At 58.1% G+C, this 18,904-nt stretch overlaps 2 protein-coding genes across 3 annotated transcripts; one reads left to right on the top strand and one right to left on the bottom strand.

The window, feature by feature from the left end:
* Positions 1-576: 576 nt before the first annotated feature.
* On the top strand, positions 577-13,736 carry GNG12 (G protein subunit gamma 12). 2 transcript variants are annotated; one of them, XM_084527792.1, is made up of 5 exons: positions 577-714; positions 5,199-5,256; positions 5,633-5,738; positions 11,224-11,340; positions 12,369-13,736. In XM_084527792.1, exons 4-5 carry the CDS (start codon positions 11,245-11,247, stop codon positions 12,492-12,494), a joined length of 222 nt encoding a protein of 73 aa, XP_084383918.1. In that variant the 5' UTR covers positions 577-714; positions 5,199-5,256; positions 5,633-5,738; positions 11,224-11,244; the 3' UTR covers positions 12,495-13,736. The 2 variants fall into 2 exon arrangements, with proteins under 2 accessions (XP_084383918.1, XP_084383919.1); XM_084527793.1 differs by having other exon boundaries at positions 5,633-5,757.
* A 2,357-nt stretch (positions 13,737-16,093) lies between these two features.
* GADD45A (growth arrest and DNA damage inducible alpha) lies at positions 16,094-17,851 on the bottom strand. Its single transcript, XM_084527852.1, has 4 exons — positions 17,638-17,851; positions 17,430-17,531; positions 17,034-17,247; positions 16,094-16,928 (listed from the first exon to the last, which is right to left on the bottom strand). The coding sequence occupies exons 1-4, from the start codon at positions 17,679-17,681 to the stop codon at positions 16,815-16,817; spliced, it is 474 nt and encodes a 157-aa protein (XP_084383978.1). The 5' UTR covers positions 17,682-17,851; the 3' UTR covers positions 16,094-16,814.
* Positions 17,852-18,904: the final 1,053 nt, after the last annotated feature.

Below are 18,904 nucleotides of genomic sequence, written 5' to 3'. Positions count from 1 at the left end.
GTTGGTGCCTCCTGGCACCAAGTCCCCATGGAGGCTGCTAGCCAGGGCCTGGTGCCATAGACATGGAGTATTTTTGGGGTTCTGAGGGCTCGCTCAGCCCCCATTCTGGTCTCTCAGAGTGAGGCCACTGAGCTTGGTAAAACGCCAAAGAATTGCCAAAATTTGTCTGTGAAGTGCTTGGGGCTGCTGTGCCACCCCAAACCCCGAACCCCGCTGTCACCGTCCTGCTGCTGGGGACAGCAGGAGCCGGGCTGTGTGAAGCCCCCCATACACCACAGCACTCCGACAGCCCCTCACCGCCCCCAAAACAAGAGAAAAGCCTCATTTTTAACACAAAAAACGTTTATTTCCGACAGCCCCAAACCGCGTGGCAGCACCGGCAGCACCCGGCACCCCCCAGCGCGCAGCCCCCGGCCCCAGCCCCGGCCTCCTCGGGGCGCTGCGGGACCGGACCGGGGCCTCTCGGAGCCTCCGGGGGCCTCCTCCGGGATCCTCCGGGATCCTCCCGGATCCTCCCCGGGGCCTCCCGGGGCCGGGCCAGGCGGGGCGAGCGCGGGCGGAGCGGGGCGGAGGAGGCGGAGCGCGGGGCCCGGCCGCCCGCCCGCTCCGGTCGCCCCTGGAGACGGGCGGAGGGGCCGGAAGGACGGACGGACCGGGGGACGGACAGACGGACAGGCAGACCGAGGGACAGACGGACCGAGGGACAGACCGACGGTGGGTCGGGGGCTGGAGCCGTGCCCGGGGCGGTGGCGGCGCAGGGCAGCGGGTGGGCCCGGCCTCGGGTGGGCCCGGAGCGCAGTTTGTAGCTTTTTTTTTTTTTTTTTTTAATTTATTTATTTATTTTGCCGCTTTTTGCTGCTTTTTGTGGTTTTTCCTTTTTCCTTTTTTTTTTTTTTTTTTTTTTTTTTTTTTTTCCCGTCCCCATTGACGCTTTGCCCGCCGCGTGCCGGCCCCGCTGGGGGCTGCAGGATGTAAATTGGAAATTCTGCCCCCACGCTGCGAGATTCGCTCGGTTTGGGGCAAAAAAAGGGGAAATGCGCCCTGCCCGCCCGGCGTGGCTGTACAAACCCTGGCGTCGCCTGCACAGCCTCGCCCCGCCAGCCACATGTGCTCGGCAGGAGGGCGATGGTGAGACCGGGACCAGCACCGGGACTGGGACCAGCACCGGGACCAGCACTGGGAAATGGGGCCAGGACAGGGCCGTCCCCATGGCCCAGGGGCTGCAGTGGGACCGGGGGGACCAGGAGGTCCTAGTGAATGGCACGGTTTGGGTAGAGCCGTGTGTTGCGTTGGGTTGGGTGCCCCCCGTCAGGCTGCTCGCCGGCACTTCGAGAGAAAATTGTGTGAGTAAATGTGGAGTACCGGGTGGCTGTAGTGGTGTTTTGTGCCTCTGCTGTGCCACTGAATGGGATTAAGGGATTAGCACGCGGTTAATGACTTCTCAATCCCGTGCTTCATCCTCGCTCCGGGTGCGTTGCGGTAACTTGGGGTGTCTTTGATCGAGCGCTGAAGTGGGAAATAAATTCAAAAAGGGAGTGCCTTGCGAGGGCTGAGCCGTGCTGTAAGGCTGGCTGCTGTGGTCACACAGCTGAGGGGACCACCTTTGCTTGCTAACGAAGCACTCGTTAACATCATAACGAAGACATCAAGGCCCCCCAGACAGCAGTCGCTGCTGATCGGCATCACCGCCAGCATCCCCTGTGTTTTAGCACAGCCACCGCGTTTCAGACACCGCTGCCGTTTCCAATCTCGCCCCGTGGCTACGTAACAACTCTTCTATGAACGCTCGAAGTTCATTTCGCAGGCTGCCTGCCTCCAAATACTCGGAATACTTGAGCCCAGCTCACGAGGAGTTCCTACACAGCGACGTGGGCGACGCGGGCTCCACAATACCTCCGGCTGTTCCCGAGGCCCTCAGCCCGCCGGGGACACAGCGAGCGCCACGGCCCTTCCGGGTGGGAGCGAGCTTTCCTCCCAAAACGCATCGTCTGGTGACGAGGCTCACTGCAAAAGCAAGTTCAGACCTCTCCGGGAGCCCGCGGGGCAGCCCCGTAAATCCCCACCGTGGGCTGCATCGCTTCGTCCCCCCACCAGGGCAAAGATCTCAGCGCAAGCCATGCCGTCAGGGGCAGAACGAGGGGCTTCCGAAGCAGTTTTAATTAGCACCGAAGCTTGCCCCGATAATATTGGCCAGATTATTTAGCAGCGTGCTTCAAAGGCTTGTACTGCTGCAAATAGGTTGTCTCCCAGCAAGGAGCGGGGCTCGTGTTCCAGCACAGAAAATCCCTTATCTCGCCGAGATAGGAATCGGTAGTAAAACTTTCACTGGCTGTAACGAAAGCAGCAGGCGAGCTCCCCGGATCTGGGAAGTAGCTGTGGGCTTGCCGGTTCTTGGGAAACTGCAGCTGCAGATGTTGGGTGGCTCTTGGGATTTGCCCGGAGTTAATCGCTGCTGGAATCGTGCGGCTGTGCTCCGCGTTTTGTGCTCGCACACGCTGAGAGTTTGGGTTCCCAACCCGAGCACCGGCACTGCGTTTGCCACGGTGCTCTCCTCTGAAATCTGTTGAGGATTATAGGAGGGAGGGAGAAGAGCAAATCCTGAAGGCATGAGCAAAAGATTTCTACTCTGTGTTCTCTAAGGATTAATGAGAAGGAGCAGGAGTGACAGCAGTCCTCGAAGCTACACTAGAATTCTCTGCGGGGTTCTCTGGAGGCAGGTAAAAGTAGGGGTTAGCAGAGGAAAACCCTAAATATGGACAAATGGGTAGTGTGGCAGGCTGCGAGAGGACAGATTCAGATGGTTGCCTGCCGAATAAATCAGCAGGGTGTGGGTAATGCCACTAAACCCCATTTACTGCCTCGCCTGTCGTGCCTCCTCCAGCATACCCCTGTGCAAGCAGAGCTTCCAGGTAAGCATTGGTCAGGGGCTGGACCCCAGCCCCAGCCCATGGCACTGTCCCCAGCCCATGGTACTGTCCCCAGCCCGTGGCACCGTCCCCAGCCTCATGCACATGGGCCCAGGGCTGGCTTCACACTGGGGATTTCGGAGCGGGGCGGGCAGGGCGTGAGCAGGGCGTTCTCCTCGGAAGCAGTGGGTGTCGTTCGGAAGGGAAGGTGTGGGCAGGGGATGGGGAAACCTGTTGTTGGAGTCTGGCTTGCAGAGCAGGACCTGCAGCGGCGGCCCTGGGTGGGTTGGAAAAGCCTCACGGGCAGCAGCTCCAGCCCCAAGGAAGGGTGTAAGAGCTGGGAGGGATCACCCAGTGACTGCAGCAGCGCCTGCAGCGTTTCTGAAGCGCAGAGCCTCGCTGTAAGGAAGAAACCCCTCGGCCCGTGGTCACTGCAACGCTTCTGCTGCTTTTCACTGCTTCGTGTCCCTGCAAAGCTTTCACAGCACCGACCGTGTGCGTTATTACACGGGGGTATCGGACAGCAACAAGGCAATTTTAATTGTTTAAAGCTTCGGTTTTAAATAGGTTATAACATAGGAAGCAGGCCCGCTCCTGAGCCTCCTGTCCCTCGTGGGACGTGTTTGGATTTCTGTCCTGCCCTCTCAGCTCTCTGTGCTTCAGCTTCCCCGATCGTGGTGCAGTCTGCACGTCTGAGGAGTTTGATGTGTCTGCGTATGCCTTTTAAGCTAATAAAAGAGGAAAAGGCTCTTTGCAAGGCCATCAATCACTTCAGTGAGGTGTACTTCCAGAAGAAAATCTCCTTTCTGGTTTTAAAAATAAAATCAGACCAACACAGGAGGCGTTGACACCTGATTTTTTTTTTTTTCTGTGCTGCCACTTTAGAGTAAACGTGGAAGAGGTTCTGCCCAGGGTGGTTCACTCCAGCTTGTGTTGGGGAAATGAGGTTCTCCTGAAGGAGCCCTTGCAGCACTGCTGTGCCTTCAAACGTGCTCTCTGTGTGTGGGGATGGGGCTGCCCCCTCCTCGAAACTCTTAGAGAGTTTCAGACTCGGGCAAGTATGGTTTAGGCAGGCTAATGCATCACGAGAGGAGGTAAGATTGCATTTGTGTATAGGTTTGGTTTAGTGCCGAGCTTGTAAAAACCTCTCGGGCATCTAGCAGCCTGGAAATCACCAAAAAAACACAGAGTTTGCTGTGCCCTCTCCCTTCGGCTGGCCTGAACCTCCGCGGGCACAGCGCTGCTGCAGGCCGTGCCTGAGGGACACGTAAACCAACATTAGGTGTGGGTTTAGAGCCAGGTACTGGTGATGCAGAAGCCCAGAGGGCACTGATTTCTGAATCAAATAATGAGAAGAGAATCCGTGATTTAAACCACTGGGAAAGGTGTTGAGGTGTTGGTCTCAGCGCTGCGGAGGGAAGTTGAGCGAGCGCGATGGCAAGGTTGTAGGATCAAGCCAAAGGACTCGGGTGTTTGGGTCTCTGCTCGAGCCGGGCTGAGCAGAAGGCAGCTCTGGAAGCCTGCCCTGGTTTGTGTCGCTGTGAGATTGGGGGGATTTGCCCTGAAAAAAGGGCGGGTGGTCGGCGGCTGGCACGGTGCGGGCTCTGCAGGGACAGGGCTGTATAAATTTGCATTGTAAATGCCAGGGGAGGTGAATGTGATGATCACAGCCAGGGCCAGAGGCCTCCTGCTGGCTGCACAGCCTGAAGGTGTGCTGCACGCCCCCGGGGTCGCAAAGTTGAGAGCAGAACCAAGGCAAGGAGACTAAAAAAGCAGCCTGGAGAGAAGGCCCTGCTCTTGCTCCCACAGCAGGTGGGTCGCCTTGGCATCGCCTCTCCCACCCCAGCATCTTACGGCAGGGAACGGCGCCCGGAGCAGGAGTTTTGTGCTTTTCAGGTTGGCCAAACTGCGGGAGCGTGGTGCTGCTGTGCTGCGAGGCTGGCACGGGGCTCCTGCAGTGGGGGAGCACCACCCGCGGGTCTGCGTTCATTTTTCTGTGATACAGAGCAAGGTTTGCGACCAGTGCTGCGTTAATCTCGTTTCTTGTAATCCTGTAGTCAAGTGTGCTTGTTAATTTACTTATCTTCCCCAGTGGTGGCAGTGAGAATGTGCTGGCTCCCCGCACGGCTGGCAGGGGGCACGGAGCTGGGTGGAGGGAAGGCTTGAGGGAGATGTTTTGGGGGGCCTGGCTCAAAATGCTGCCGTCCTTGCGACTAGAAATAAACCCCAGGTGCTCTTTCCTCTTTGCTTCAGCTTTCCTGCTCTCCTTACAGTTGTTTTTCTCTGTTTCAGGCTCGCTGCACAAATAAAATCCAAGCCAGGCGGACAAGCACCGGGGCTGCCTATGTAGGTGAGTGTCCGGCACACACACGCTCCTTTCTTCATTGCAGAACGCCAAGCAGCACGGCAAGGCCCAAACCCCTGTGATTTCATTTAATTCTGGAGCAAAACCATCAGAAAACACTCAGGCTCTTTGCAGAGGGCTGCGTCAGTTAGCCAGAGGTGGCACGGAGCCCTCCATAACTTCAGTACTTGAAGTGCATTCCTAATTATCGCTTTCCTACTAATTTCCTCCTAATTCTCCCTTTTCTCAAAGGAAACACTCGGATATCCTGCAGCCAAGCACCTCGCGTGCTGCTGTGCACCCCTTTAGTGGCTTTGACCCAGGAGCCTTGGAGCTCTCCGCAGAGCATCTCCCACCCAGCTCTCCTTTATCTCTCTTTCAGACTGAAGAATTCGCTCAAGGTCACGTAAAACCTGCGGCCGGGCTGCATCTCGTGACTCCCTCCCCGTCTGGAGCTTTGACCGCGGGCTGTTCCTGCTTTACATGCCGTAAGACCAGCTGCTTTTGGTACAGCCCACGTCTCTCTGCACGTTTCTGTAGATGGTTTTTGTCTTTTTCTGTTGTGCACAAGCGGGGCAGCGCTGCGCGGGGAGGAGCAGCTCCCATCCCGGGGGAAGCTGCGCCCCCGTTTGGCAGGGAGCAGGTTGCCTTTCCTCAGGGCATCGGGCTGGTGACTTGAAAACATCAATCCTCAGATGTTTCTCAAGGTAACCTGGATCTGGAAGTGAGTTTTCATGGCTCTAATTTACACTGAAGACATAAAAAGGCCAGGCAGTAAAAACACAGAGGAAAATACAAGCAGGTTTTTCCACTGCTCCTTTCCCAAGAAGTAAATTGGGCTTGTCAGAATCACGTGCTGGGAGGCTGGCTTTGAAATCCAGCGTAGCTGGAGCCCAGCCTCAGTCAGGGCTGTACTGGGCTAACTGGTGGAAAGCAGTTGGACTGGAGAGGGAACAAGTCCTTAACGGAGAGCCCAGGTGGCCAAATCCGTGTGAAGATCTTGGCAGCTGTCTATTTTTCATTTCGGATTATTGGGGGTTGCTGTGCGTGTTAGAAAGAGCTGCAGGTGAAAGGAGAGTTTGTGGTTGCTGTGCATTTCCTGTTAAAAAAGCGATTTAGAAATCGCTCAGGAGCAGGTCTTGGTGCAAGACCCCAGGGCTTGCACCAAGGGAGCTGTGCTCAGGGCAGCACCGTGCACAAACGTCCCTGCGCCCTCTCCGTGCAGGCAGAAGGGTCAGAAACCATCTCCAGGCCACGCTGGGTTTTGCCCCTTACGCTGCTGTGTGAGGAGGGCAGGGTTCGGCTGTGTTCCCACTCACCCAGCGCTGTTTCCTGCTGTGTCTGGCAGAAGGAGGAGGCTCAGCAGCTGCCTTCCCCTCCGCCAGGCGTCTCGCCCTGCTTTCCACTGGGTGTCAGTGCGGCCCCGCGCAGGGCTGAGCTCCTCTCTGTCCGTCTGTCCCTCTGTCTGTCCCTCGGGCAGCCCCAGGGGCAGGGTGCTGAAGGTGCTGTTCCCCCCTGCCGAGCTGGAGGAGGGCTGGACACCTCCCCTCCTTCGGGTGCTCTCTATTTAGGGCTGCAGCCAGGACAGCGGGGTCCCCACCATGGGTGGCTTCCGTAGCGTGGCCTCTGGAGCTGTGGATGGGACGAGCAGCGCTGCCCAGGAGGCAGGCAGGGAAATGCTGAAGGTGTCAGCAGGCTGACGGATGGGGGAAGCTGTTCTCCTTCCTCTCCCTCCTCACCACGTTGTGCACCACGCTCGGTGCCCGTCCTGGCTTCCAGCTCCTGATGCAAGCCGTGCCGTGCCCTCAGTGCCTGGGGCTGGAGAGGGGTGAGCAAAATCGCTGAGCGTGGAGGTAGGAGCGAGCTCTGGCCTTTTATTCCTGTTAGCACTGTGCAGGTAAGAGGAGAGGGGTGGCTGGATGTGGGTTTTCCTGCTGTTTTCTTACTGAGAGGGTGCCCAGGAGGGCGGTGTGGGGGTAAGGTCCCCGCAGAGGGCTGTGAGCACCTTGTGCGCCTCTGCACGCCGCCTTTCTTATCACAGCCCCTCCAGGTGTGGTTTAATCTGCCTGGCTGACCTGCAGTTTTGAGTTACCCGGCTTAAAAGCTGTTTTCCTTCCCCAGGAGCAGTAAGGGGACACCCGCCTGAGCCCCGTGCAGCTGCTGTGCCCGAGCTGCCTTTACGTAACGCGGGGCCGGGTAATCACAGCGAGCTCAGCAGGGCCAGCGCTCGGAGCCGGGGGAGCACGAGGCACAAATTGGGCTTTAATTTGCCTTCATGCCCAGCTGGGGACCTGCCGGGCCGTGGTGCCGAGCGCCTGCTGCATCCTGACCTCCTCGCTGACCGCCTGCGCGGAGAGGTAGGGCAGAGCCTTACAAGCAGGGTGCTTGGAGGCAGGAGAGGCAGCTCCACCTGCTCCTGGCCATTTCTGGTCTTACTTAGTAAAAAAAATGCTGCTGGTGGGCATCCCTCCCCCGTAATAACTTCATCCTAGAGCCTCACGGCGTGCTCAGGAGAGCTTGTAGCATTTCTGCACATCTGGTGCCCTGGGCTGTGTCCCTTTAGAGGGGATTATGGACTGTAAAAGTGTTCTCCAGGGCAGTTAATGCCGTCCTTTCACGATGGAGGAGTGGGAGACGCAGTAACAAACAGAGCAGGAGGGTTGGGGACTGCTGGCAGAGGGCACGAGGTGACCCCGAGCGCACGGCAGCTGTGCCACGGTGCGTGGTGAGCTGGGATCTGGAGCTGAATCCTGCTGGGGGTGCTGGCTCCTGCAGCAGAAGCTGATCGCTGATCTTGCAGCAATCAGGCTGCACCTTTCTGCTCCTGCAGGCTCCTCGTATTCAGAAGGGGAAATCAAAGCTGCCCGGCGTGCTGAGGGCTCGGGGAAGCAGCTCGGGAGCTGACCCAGTTGTTGGCAGATCTCTGCAGGAGGGGTTCGGTAACCCTAGGAGGGCCGTCAGGGCAACGCCGCTTCTGTTTGCGCGAGGAGGAGATGCAGCACGCTGATTTTCTAATGTTACATGGTTTTGAAACATCTCATTTGCTAATGCAGCCGGGAAAATAAGCACGGCAGCTTTGGGAACGAGGCCGTTCCTTCAGGGAGGGGGCACTCGGTGACAGAGGCTGGGGGCGCGGGGAGCAGGGGCAGCACAAACCCTACAGCTGCCAGCAAAACGGGAGCTTTTAGAACTGGGTTTTAGGTCTGTGGTGACGGGTTTTAACCCCGTGTTTTTACAACTGAAGTGCCAGGGGGGCACTGCTCAAAAAAAAACAGCGGGGGCCACGGGGCAGCAGCGGGACCTGCCCGGAGGAACAGCCCCGTGCCCTGTGCTGGTCCTGCCTCTTCCCCTTGCTCTCGGGTGAAGGAGCTCAGCACCCCTCTCCCTGCCAGCCCTCCTCACGGGCAGGGTCTCTCCCCCAAATTCACACAGCTCTGCTTTGCTTTTCTGTGTGGTGACCCCCGGCGTGCTCCTGCGTTGCGCGCTGCTGCGTCAGCCTGCCTGGCTGGCTGGGCTGCCCGTCACCGACTGCAGTTGGAAAAGGCTCCTGCGTGTGACTCACAGGTCTCCAGGTTAATGTGCCGTGGCTTTTGCCTCGAATTCCTGGGAGCGTTTTCACTTTGATTGCATTTGACAGGTAAGGTGGAACGCGTCCAGCGTGCCCCTCCCTCCCCTTCCCAGTGGCAGACAGGCCCCGCGCCGTCCCCTGTCCCAGCAGGAAGGCGAAGCACCTGGAAATGAACCTGGGTGAGCAGGCTGTGACTGTCCCAGACCAAGGTGTCAGTGTCACTCAGCTTCTCTCCTGCAGCCTGGATCACCCAGCGCCGTGCCTGGCTCGGGCGGCGCAGCGCTGGTGATCCAGCACGCACGGTGCTCACTGGGGACCACATCCCGGTGCTGAGCACGGTCCTGGCAGCAGCACGGCGCTGTGTAGGGCGTAGCTGGCTGTCACTGTGACCTGCTGGTGGTGTGTGCACAGCTCTGGGACACCACACGTCCCCCCTTCGCCCCGGAGGCACAGCCGGACTTTGCTCCCCGGCCGGAGCTGCTCGCGGCGCCATCCCCGCCCCGGCGCTGGCTGACTCACGGCGTGGCTGCCTCGCCTCCTGCTTCTCCATGCGGGCTGGAGCAGGCTTGCAGCGCTGCAGGGCGAGCTGCTGCCGTGCAGACAGCCCTGCCTGCCTGCCTGCCTCCCGCTCGGCGGGCGGCGTTGATGCTCCTTGATGCTGGCTGCCTGCGCCCAGGGCTGCTCGCGGTGCGCTGCGCGCTGCCAGCGCGGCCACGTCCCGGCCCCAGCAGCAGCTCTCAGCCTGCAGGGTGCCGAGCAGGGCTCCTGCTGCACCTCCTGGTGCTGCTGCCCCGCGGGCTGAGCGCTGCAAGGAGCCTCCTGCTCCTCTTCCCTTGCTTCTGCTTTGGGGAGCGGGGGGTTCGTGGGGAGAGGGGCAGCCAAAATGCGGGTGTTGACCCGGCTGTGGCAGCAGCACAGCCACCTGTATGCAGGCTGCTGCATGCTGCCATGATTCAGCTGCTTGTTGCCCTGCCCAGGGGCACGGGGGGCTCCTCTGCTCACATCCCTGCAGCTTCTCTGCAGCTCTCCCCGGGCAGCTGCAGGCAGGACAGCGGGACGGGCACGCTCAGGGTTGCTGCTGCAAGCGCAGCGCCTTCCTGCAGCCACCTACAGCCTCGTCTGCTGCCGAGCACTTGCTTGGCGCCGTGATCTTTGAACTGGCACACGTTTAAAGACTCTGAACTTAAAAAAAAAAAAAAAAAAATGCACTTCCCCCGCTTACCCCGGGGTTGGCACTCGGCGTGCGTGTGGCGTTTGAACCGGTTCTGCTCCGCGCCTGCCTCCTCCCGGCTGCACGCAGCAGGAAAGCAGCCAGCAGCACAGGAGGCGGCTGCTCTGCGGCCACAAGGATCAGGGAGATTCGTAAAAGTGTTTCACTGGTTGTTTAGGGACACAGGATTGTCATATAGGGTTGTAATCCCAGCACCAGTGATTGCTGGCCTGCGTGTGAGCAGGAGGCATCCCTCGCACCTTGCGATCACCGTGAGCCAGGGCAGCGCCGTGCAGGCAGCCCTCCCGCGTCCTGCCAGCACGGCTGCTCCCAACCCGAGCTCAAGGAGGCTCAGAAGCTGCCCCGTGCCCTGCTGGAGGCTCCCCAGGGGCTGCACGAGGCAGCTGGGAGCTGCGAAGCGTGAAATACCTGTTGGTACGGCCCTCAGTGCCACACCACGAGCTGCTTAGCCCAAAGTTAATCATCGCAGCCTAGTTAATCATTTAAAGATGTCTTTAATGGATACAAAGTTGTTTTCTCCAAGTCAGCCGACGCTGTCACGGCCTCCCCACACTCTCTTTTTGGCGGATAACCTGCTTCTTGCCTGCTTGGCTGAGCCCCGGGTGCAAGCTGCCTGCTGGGGGGCTTTGGGCAGGCAGCAGGGTTCCTGCCTTGGGAACCCCCGGGCTTGGGCTGCAAGGGGCTCTCGGGGGCTCGGGGCAGCAGCTGGGGCTGCTCTGCTGTCATCTCAGAGCCACGGAGGCCACCGGGCCGGTGCTTTGCCTTCTTACCCAGAGCAGGAAAGTCCCAGGGCTGCTCTTTTATTTTTTTTGCCTGCACGGCCATATGGGAGCAGACGGCAGCTGGCAGTGTTTCTGTGAACTTTGCCTGTTGTTCTGTGTGTGCGTGGTGGTTTTTTTTTTCCCTCGGCTGTGTCACAAAGCTGCTGCAGGCCTGGAACAGCCCAAGCAGATGGGGCAGGGCAGGGGACCCGCTGGGGTGGCGGTGGCAGCATCCTACAGGAGGGCTCCATGCAGTTTTCCTGGGGATTTAGCTAGCTGACACGCAGCTGGCAGCTCCCATCGTGTAAAATAAGAAAAAAAACACTTTTTTCAGTGTGTTGCTGTTGCCTCTTTGTCGGGGTGCAAAGCGCCGGGCCAGCTCCTGGGCAAATAACCCGCTGTCTTTCCAACAGAGCGCCTCCAGATCCCTGAAGATGTCTGGCAAAACGGCGAGCACCACCAACAACATCGCTCAGGCCCGCAGGACCGTCCAGCAGCTGAGAATAGAAGCCTCGATAGAGCGGATAAAGGTGGGGGCACGTCCTGCTTCACCCCTCCTTTCCTCCTGTTTTGCCCTCGGAGTGCTGTGCGTGGGGGCACGCTGTTTGATTTTTTTTTTTTTCCCCATTTGGAGCTTGACCTTTGTGCTGCAGCCCGGGAAACCTGAGCACAGCTCAGTCTTGGGGCCGCTCTGAGAGGTGGCCTCGGGTACTTCGGTGTTTCCTGGGCTTGCAAAATGGACCGAAGCAAAACGTGAATGCAGGTCAAAAGGGAAAAAACAAAAAACAACCAAAAACCAGGTGTAAGCTTCCAGTTTGATGTGTTGTGTTCCTTGTGGGATTTTGCTACATCCTTCCAATGGCTGCAGGTTGCGTCTGCACCTTTGTGTCACCGAAAGGAAGGTCACTGAAACGGCTTTTCAAGGCACAAAAGAAGCCCGGCTCTTTTCCCAGCTGGAAGGGATGGGATACTGGGTACGTTGCTAACATTGCCTGGACAGATGTTGTCTGTTTGGCTTCTCGAATTATTGCCCAGCCCCTCGTGGAGGCCAGCAGCACAAAGCCCCGGGTGCACGCAGCAAAGGTGCCGTGTCCATGCTGGCTGCAGGGCGGCGTTACGCAAGGAGGGACCGCATACAGCATTGTAGAAAGTGTTAGTCATCTCAGGACACCTCTGTTTGTTCTCCCCAGCTTTACAGGTGATAAGTTCCTTGTTACAAAGCTGCTGGATATTTCGAACCCCTCCTGTTTGTTTATGGTTTTCAGCAGGAGCTGCATAAAAGCTGAGCAGCACTTTCACCTGCTGCCGCAAGCTAGCCCCAGGAGGAGCATGGCACCGGGATTCATCTTCTTCTTCTCCCTGCAGATAAAGCTGGCCCCAGCGTGACACCCAGGGCAGTCTGCCTTTTGCAGGAAACAGGGTCTGGGCCCAAACAACGTGTTGAATGCCCAGCATCAATCTGTTTGTGCACAGGGCTTTTCCCCAGTGGGCAGCTCGTCTTGCTAATTGCGGGGAAATCCGTGGCCATTTCATGTTTCTTTTTTTCTGTCTTCCGCAGGTGTCAAAGGCGTCGGCAGACCTAATGCTCTATTGCGAAGAGCATGCCAAGAAAGATCCGTTGCTAATGGGCATTCCTGCCTCTGAGAACCCCTTCAAGGACAAGAAGACGTGCGTGTTGTTATAGGAGCGCCCGCGCTACCGCCGCTCTGCGACGCGGGGCGAGGCGCAGGCAGATGTATAGACAAATAACCCGTAAGGTACCTGCTAGTAACTCTTCTTTTTCCACGTGTATAAATGGTTTCTTAAGCTTTCTAAAGCATTTCCTCTCTTCCCGGTCTTCATTAGGAAGCAGGTCTCAAACAGAATTAATTGCCCTCTGGGCCGGCGGGCGCGGGGCTGGCTGCGCCGTGAGAGCCGCCCGTGTGCCCGGGGAGCTGCTCGGCTCCGGCCCCGCTCCCGAGTTCCACAAACACCACCAAAGTTGCCTGGCTTTGCCGACAGAACAGGGACAGATTGGGAATCCCAATTAACCATCGTTTGTTTCAGTTTTTTAGACCGTGCGTGCACGCAGGGCGGGCAGCGCTGCCTGCCTGGGGAGCGCACAGCCGTGCCCTCGTGCACATGCACACGTCCAAGTGCATTATTTAGCAACAGCTGCCTTGAAAACCATTGTAGCAACTGCTGGCGAGCTCCAGCGACTCATGCCTACATCTCTGTTATGCCTCTTTCTCTTGATGGGTTTGTAAGTGCGAAACCTGAAGTGTCAGGAGTCAGGTGTCTGAGGGGTTTTTCGTAGCTCCTCAAGAGGAGTTGAAAAAGCAGAGTTCTCAGCTTCAGTTCTGCTCGATTCTGCTTTTCTGCTTTCTCTAATTAAACCTCTGTGTTGGTATTCAAAAAAGTTGTCAAAAGAATCAAAGGCTGCAAGCTCACGTTTCCCTGGCTTTGTGGCTGAGGTAGAGGTACGGTTCTGTCACTCCAAGCCTCGTCTGTGTTTTGCACAGGGATTCAGAATTTGGCTCTCTTTTAAATTCCTTTTTAGAGGGGGAAAAAAATGCCAAATTGTCTCCAGATTGTGGTTATGCAAATATAATTGGGGAGCCTTTCCATCAAGTACGTGATTTTATATATATACATAATAAAAACCTCCTTGTGTGTGTGTGTGTATAAACTTTAATAGAATATTTATACAAACATTGCATATTAACAGAAAACTTCGAGGGGATTTGAAACAATCCCGACTTCAGCAGGCTCCCGATGCTCTTTGCCTTTCCCTGTAGCCGGTGGTTGGGAGGCTGAAGTCCTGATCTGCCATAACCGTGCATTTCTGTAACCACGTCTACGGAACTTATTAACCACTTGTAATTTACTGTCTTACATTGCCTATTTGTCATTTCTATATTAAATTATATACGCACTGTTGATAATACATTGAGAAATGATATCTTTGTTTAACGAGCCTCCTTAACCCACAGCTCTAAATCCGAACGCGGGGCTGGCAGTGAGGGAGCCGTACTGCTCATTCTCTGCTCACCTTCAAATTATTTTTACAACTATTTTTCTAGTGACAATTTCACAACAATGACGTAGATCCACGCTGAGTTTTTTTTACTCTCATTTTATAAGGCACCTAGCTGAGAACAGCCCTTGGCTGCGGGTGGGTGGAAAGGGCCAGGGGCACCAGGGGGCCTGAGCAGCTCGGGGGCGAGGGGAGGCTGCCCGCGGGGTGTTCTGCCAGCCTGTTGGAGCTGTGTGGACACAAGGATGGCATCCTGTCCCGTGCTTTTTCCCTGTACTGTTTCACTGAGCCACGTCCCCCTGCTGCACGAGGCGCCTAACCTTGTACTTTCTAATAAAGACATTTGGCACGGCGCTGCCCTCGGCTCTGTTACTGCTCACACACAGATCCCTGGCATTTCCCTGGGGCTGCTGGCCGAGGGTGCCTCTGCCTATGGGAAATCCATCGTGTCCTACAGACCTGTTCCCTACAAGGTGCATTTTTCTGCTTCTTCATACAATTTTGAACTCTTTGCAGCTCAGGGGCGAAGATTTATCCCAGTATCTCCTTTGTTCTTGCTTCCACGTTGGAAGATGATGCGTGCGCGCGACACGTCGTTGGTCAGAGACGTGGGATTAGGAACGCTGCAGGTTTTCCTCCAGGTGCTTCTCAGTTCAGGCAGCCCACCCGAGGGTGTCAGCTCGCCCAGCAGCACGCGGGTGGCAGCTTCTGGCAATGTGCTTTATGGCTGCTCAGGTACTTTCTGTGCTTGTACCTGCACTGCACGGGGGGGGGTGTGGCCGCACACCCGTCTCCGCTTGTAACTTTGCTCCTTTGCTATAAATACTCCATGAAACAACAGGAGTTGTGCAGCTCTGAAGAATCACGGACTCGTAATCAGTAAAATGAAAAAGGAGAAACGAAACCAGTGCCATGGGCAGCAGCCGGGGGGTTCTGGCGGGGCAGGATGGGGCAGGGCCCTGCCTCGGGGTGCTCCCACCTCCAGGCCCTGATGCCAGGAGGCCCCACTGCCACCCCATTGTGTGCTGGTGTCCTGCCCCACAGACTAAGCAGCCCCTCAGGTGGCTTTGTTTTCCTCTGTACTTCTCATCGAGGCACTTTGGTTTGGAGGCAAAGGCCCGATGTTTGTTACAAGCCCAGAAAAGGAGGCTTTGGGAGCAAAAAGCCTTTAGTTTTATGCGTGTGCGTGTCTATAAATACACATAAATATGTACATATGGGGGGGGGTCTTTCAGGAGCTGTCTGTTACTGGGTTTATGGAAGTGGGGCCTGAACCACCCCCTGCTATGGGGCTGGCCCCAAGCAGCAGCCCCAGCTTGTCCCGAAAGGCAGGCCCGGCGCTGTACCCCCAGGTATCTTTGGCCCCACCTTCAGCCTTTTCCCCCGTTCCCAAATTTGTGCTTCCCAAGCACCACGCAGCGGGAGGGGGCTGTGTGAACACGCACACACGTTGGCTTTAGAAGTGCTGACGCCGGCCACGTGCTGTAAAAACAAAGCTAAAAAAAAAAAACAACGAGCTCAGAAAGCTCCCGTTCGGTGCGGCGGCGGTGCCCCAGCACAACCCGAGCTGTCCCCAGCGCCTGGACCGGGGAAAAAAATAATGAAAAAATAATGAAAAAATAATGAAAAAATAATGTAGGGTCGGTGTCCCAGCCCCCCGAGCCGGGGCTGCAGAAAGCAGGGCATCTCGGCAGGCAGGATGTAGGTCAGCGGTGTCCCCGGAGCCTCCCACCTTGGCCTGGGGCAGAGCGTGGGCGCTGCTGTGCCGGCACGGTGCCGCCGCCAGCTGCCCGGCTCCTTTGGGGCCAGGATTGGGGATTTCTGCCCCGCGGAGCTCGGCTTTGTGTGGTGTGCGACAAGAAGAAGGAAAGCAGCTGCTGGCGGGGCCCTGCCTGGCCGCGGAGAGGCTCGGGGAACGAAGCCAGCAGGGAAGAAAGGGGCGCAGCTGGCGGGGCGTGCTGCACCGCGCTGGGGGCGCAGCACATGAAGGGTTCCTGCAGAAAGGAGCCGAGTTCCCCCAATTTTCCAGAAGACTCAACCCCCCCCCCGGGGCTTTCAGGGCGTCCCTAAACGCTTCCTGGTGTTCAAACTATGCTTTTAAGTGGCGGGGTGGAAGAAAAATAGCTACCATTTCCTGCAGAGCGCCGGCTGCTTTTTCGGTGGCTGGTTTGGGGCGGGGTGCGGCAGGAGCCCAGGTGCCGTTCCGGGACCCGTGCACCAGGACCAGGACCCGCCGAGCGAGCCAAGGAAGGCAACACAACAGCACAGAGGATCCGAGAGTCAACTTTATTCAAAAAAAAAAATAAAACACAAAAGAAAAAACAAAAAAAAAGAAGAAAAAAACACCCCAGAACAAAGCATTATCCACTTTCCAACACCGCCAGTAGGGCAGCTCTCAGCAGCCTCCTGTTAAGAGGTGGCGTCGGCCAGGACCAGCTGCTGCAGGGGTGCCTGCTTCAGAGACCGCAGGGTATAAATAACTTTTTTTTTTTTTTTTAAAGTCAATATCATAAAATAACTTACTATATATCTTAGCATTAAAAACTCGAGACTGAACATCCCAGAAACACGCTAAAAATCGGCTGCAAAGCGTTCCGATCAACCGCCGAGCTCCTCGCGGAGTCGAGCCACAACCTGCGAGCGAGTCGCACTTCAGGGAACCTCGAGGGGCGTTCGGCGGCGTCCTCGCTCCTGGGGCAGGCTCCGGCTCCTCCCAGCCTCCTTCCCTTCACTTCCCGGGCCGCGTCGCTCGTCCTCCATCCATCCCACGCAGCTCAACCCCTCGATATTATTTTTAAATCCTTTTTTTTTTTTTTTTTTTTCCTTTTTTTGGACGATTTTTTTTTGTTTTTTTTTAAAACCTTTATCCCCCCCCCCCCTCCCCTTCCCCTGCTGCGTCCTCGCATGAGGGCAAGGGGGATTTTTTTTTCCTTCCTGAGCTAAGCGCCAACGCACGGAAAGCATCCCACCGACCCCGGTGCAGCGCTGTCACCGCTCGGGGAGGTTGATGACCGGCACCCACTGGTCGGCGTAGCGCCGCTCCCGGCAGAAACACATGAGCTGACTCAGCGCCGGGTCCTTCCACTGGGACGCGTGGGGGTTCTGGAACGAGAAGAGGGGTCAGCACGGGGAATTAAAACCCTAAATCCGGGTGCAAACAGCGGGAGGGTCCCGGGGACCCAGGCTTTGCTTCACCCCCGTCCTCACCGTGACCAGGACGCAGTGGAGGTCGGTGGGGGGCTCGGTGGCGGTGTGGGGCAGCAGGAGCTGCGCCAGGCGGGCCGGGTTGCTGACCCGCAGGATGTTGATGTCGTTCTCGCAGCAGAAAGCCTGGATGAGGGTGAAGTGGATCTGCAGCGCCGCGTCCTCCGCTTCCTCCTCGTCCGCCGCCAGCAGGCACAGCACCACGTTGTCCGGGTCCCTGCGGGGGCACCGGGGGGGGGTTTACCAGGGGGAAAGGGGTCACCGGGAGGGGTCACCGGAGCACCAAGGGGGGGTTACCGGGGTCACCGTGGGGGTCACCAGGAGCACTGGGGGTGGGGGGGGGGGGGGGTGTCACCGGGAATAGCGGGGGCTGGGGGGTCCCCGGGGGGCAGCACTCACACGTTGAGCAGTTTGGCCGCCTCGTAGACGCCCAGGGTGAGGCTCCGCTGGCTCAGCGCCTTGCTCAGCACCTCCTCCAGCGCGTCCCCCGCCTGCTCCATCCTGCGGGAGGGCACACGGCGTTGGGGAGCACCGGGGGGAGCACCGGGAGACCCCCCACACACCCCCCGGTCCCGGTGCCGGTGCCGGTGCCGGTGCCGGTCCCTACCTGCCGGCCGTGCGGTGCTCGCCAGGCAGCCCCTCCAGAGTCATAGTGCGGCAGCAGGGCAGGGCAGCGCCGCCGCCAGCCCCGGGGCCGCTCCCGGGCCCGATTACGGATCCGGATTCGGATCCCGGTCCTAATCCGGATCCCGATCCGGATCCCGATCCCGGTGCCGGCCCCGTCCCCGCTCGCCCCGCGCCGCCGCCGCCTCTGCGGACAAAGGCTCCCCGCGGGCGTTGTCCTGCCCCGCGCCGCCCTCATTTGCATGCCCCCGCGCCATTGGGCCATGCAAATGAGGCCACGCCCCCTCCCCCCCCCCCTCCCGGCCTTTCGCCTTTTATCCCCCGAGCGCACCCCGCGAGGCTGCCACGGGAACCGGAGGGGGCGCCGCCGCTGATTGGATGAGGGAAGAAAGGGGCGTGGTTTGGGGAAGGGGGAGGGGTCTGTATGGAAAGGGGCGGGGCTTGCGGCGCGCCATCCCGGGCAGGGCGCCGCGGGCTCCCCCCGGCTGCTGGGTCCCAGCGGGTCCGGGTGCTCCCCGGAGCCTTCCTCCTGCTCCTCCTCCTCCTCCTGCTCCTCCTGCTGCTGCTGCTGCTGCTGCTCCTGGGTGCCCATTTCCCAAAGTGGTGCCAGGATAAGGCTCAGGAGCTGGGCCCGTGACCCCAGCACATGGCTGGGGGATGCTCAGTTTTGGGATATGCTCAGCTCTGGGATGTGCTCGGTTTTGGGATATACTCAGCACCGAGGGATGCTCAGTTTTGGGATGTGCTCAGCTCTGGGATGTGCTCAGCACCGAGGGATGCTCAGTTTTGGGATATGCTCAGCTTTAGGGTATGCTCCTCTCTGGGATATGCTCAGCACTGGGATATGCTCAGTTTTGGGATATGCTCCTCTCTGGGCAATGCTCAGCTCTGGGTGATACTCAGCTTTAGGATATGCTCCTCTCTGGGATATGCTCAGTTTTGGGATATTCTCAGCTCTGGGATATGCTCAGCTTTAGGATATGCTCAGCTCTGGGATATGCTCAGTTTTGGGATATGCTCAGCTTTAGGATATGCTCCTCTCTGGGATACGCTCAGCACCAGGTGATGCTGAGCACCGGGCATGCTGCCTGCCATCACCTCACCCCCTCTCAGGGCACCCTTTCCTTCTGGAAGGGCTCTGCGCAGCCAAACACAAATCCCTGGGTGCAGACACTGCCAAACAAACCCCTTTGGGGATCCCCAGGAGGGTGCCCGAAGGTTGTCCCCGGCCGATCCCACTGCCCCACGGC

The sequence above is a fragment of the Aythya ferina genome (genome assembly GCF_964211825.1).
Source record: "Aythya ferina genome assembly, chromosome: 8".
NCBI classification, from domain to species: Eukaryota; Metazoa; Chordata; class Aves; order Anseriformes; family Anatidae; genus Aythya; species Aythya ferina.
The sequence above is the reverse complement of the archived record's forward strand: the minus strand, read 5'-3'. Positions and strand labels throughout refer to the sequence as shown.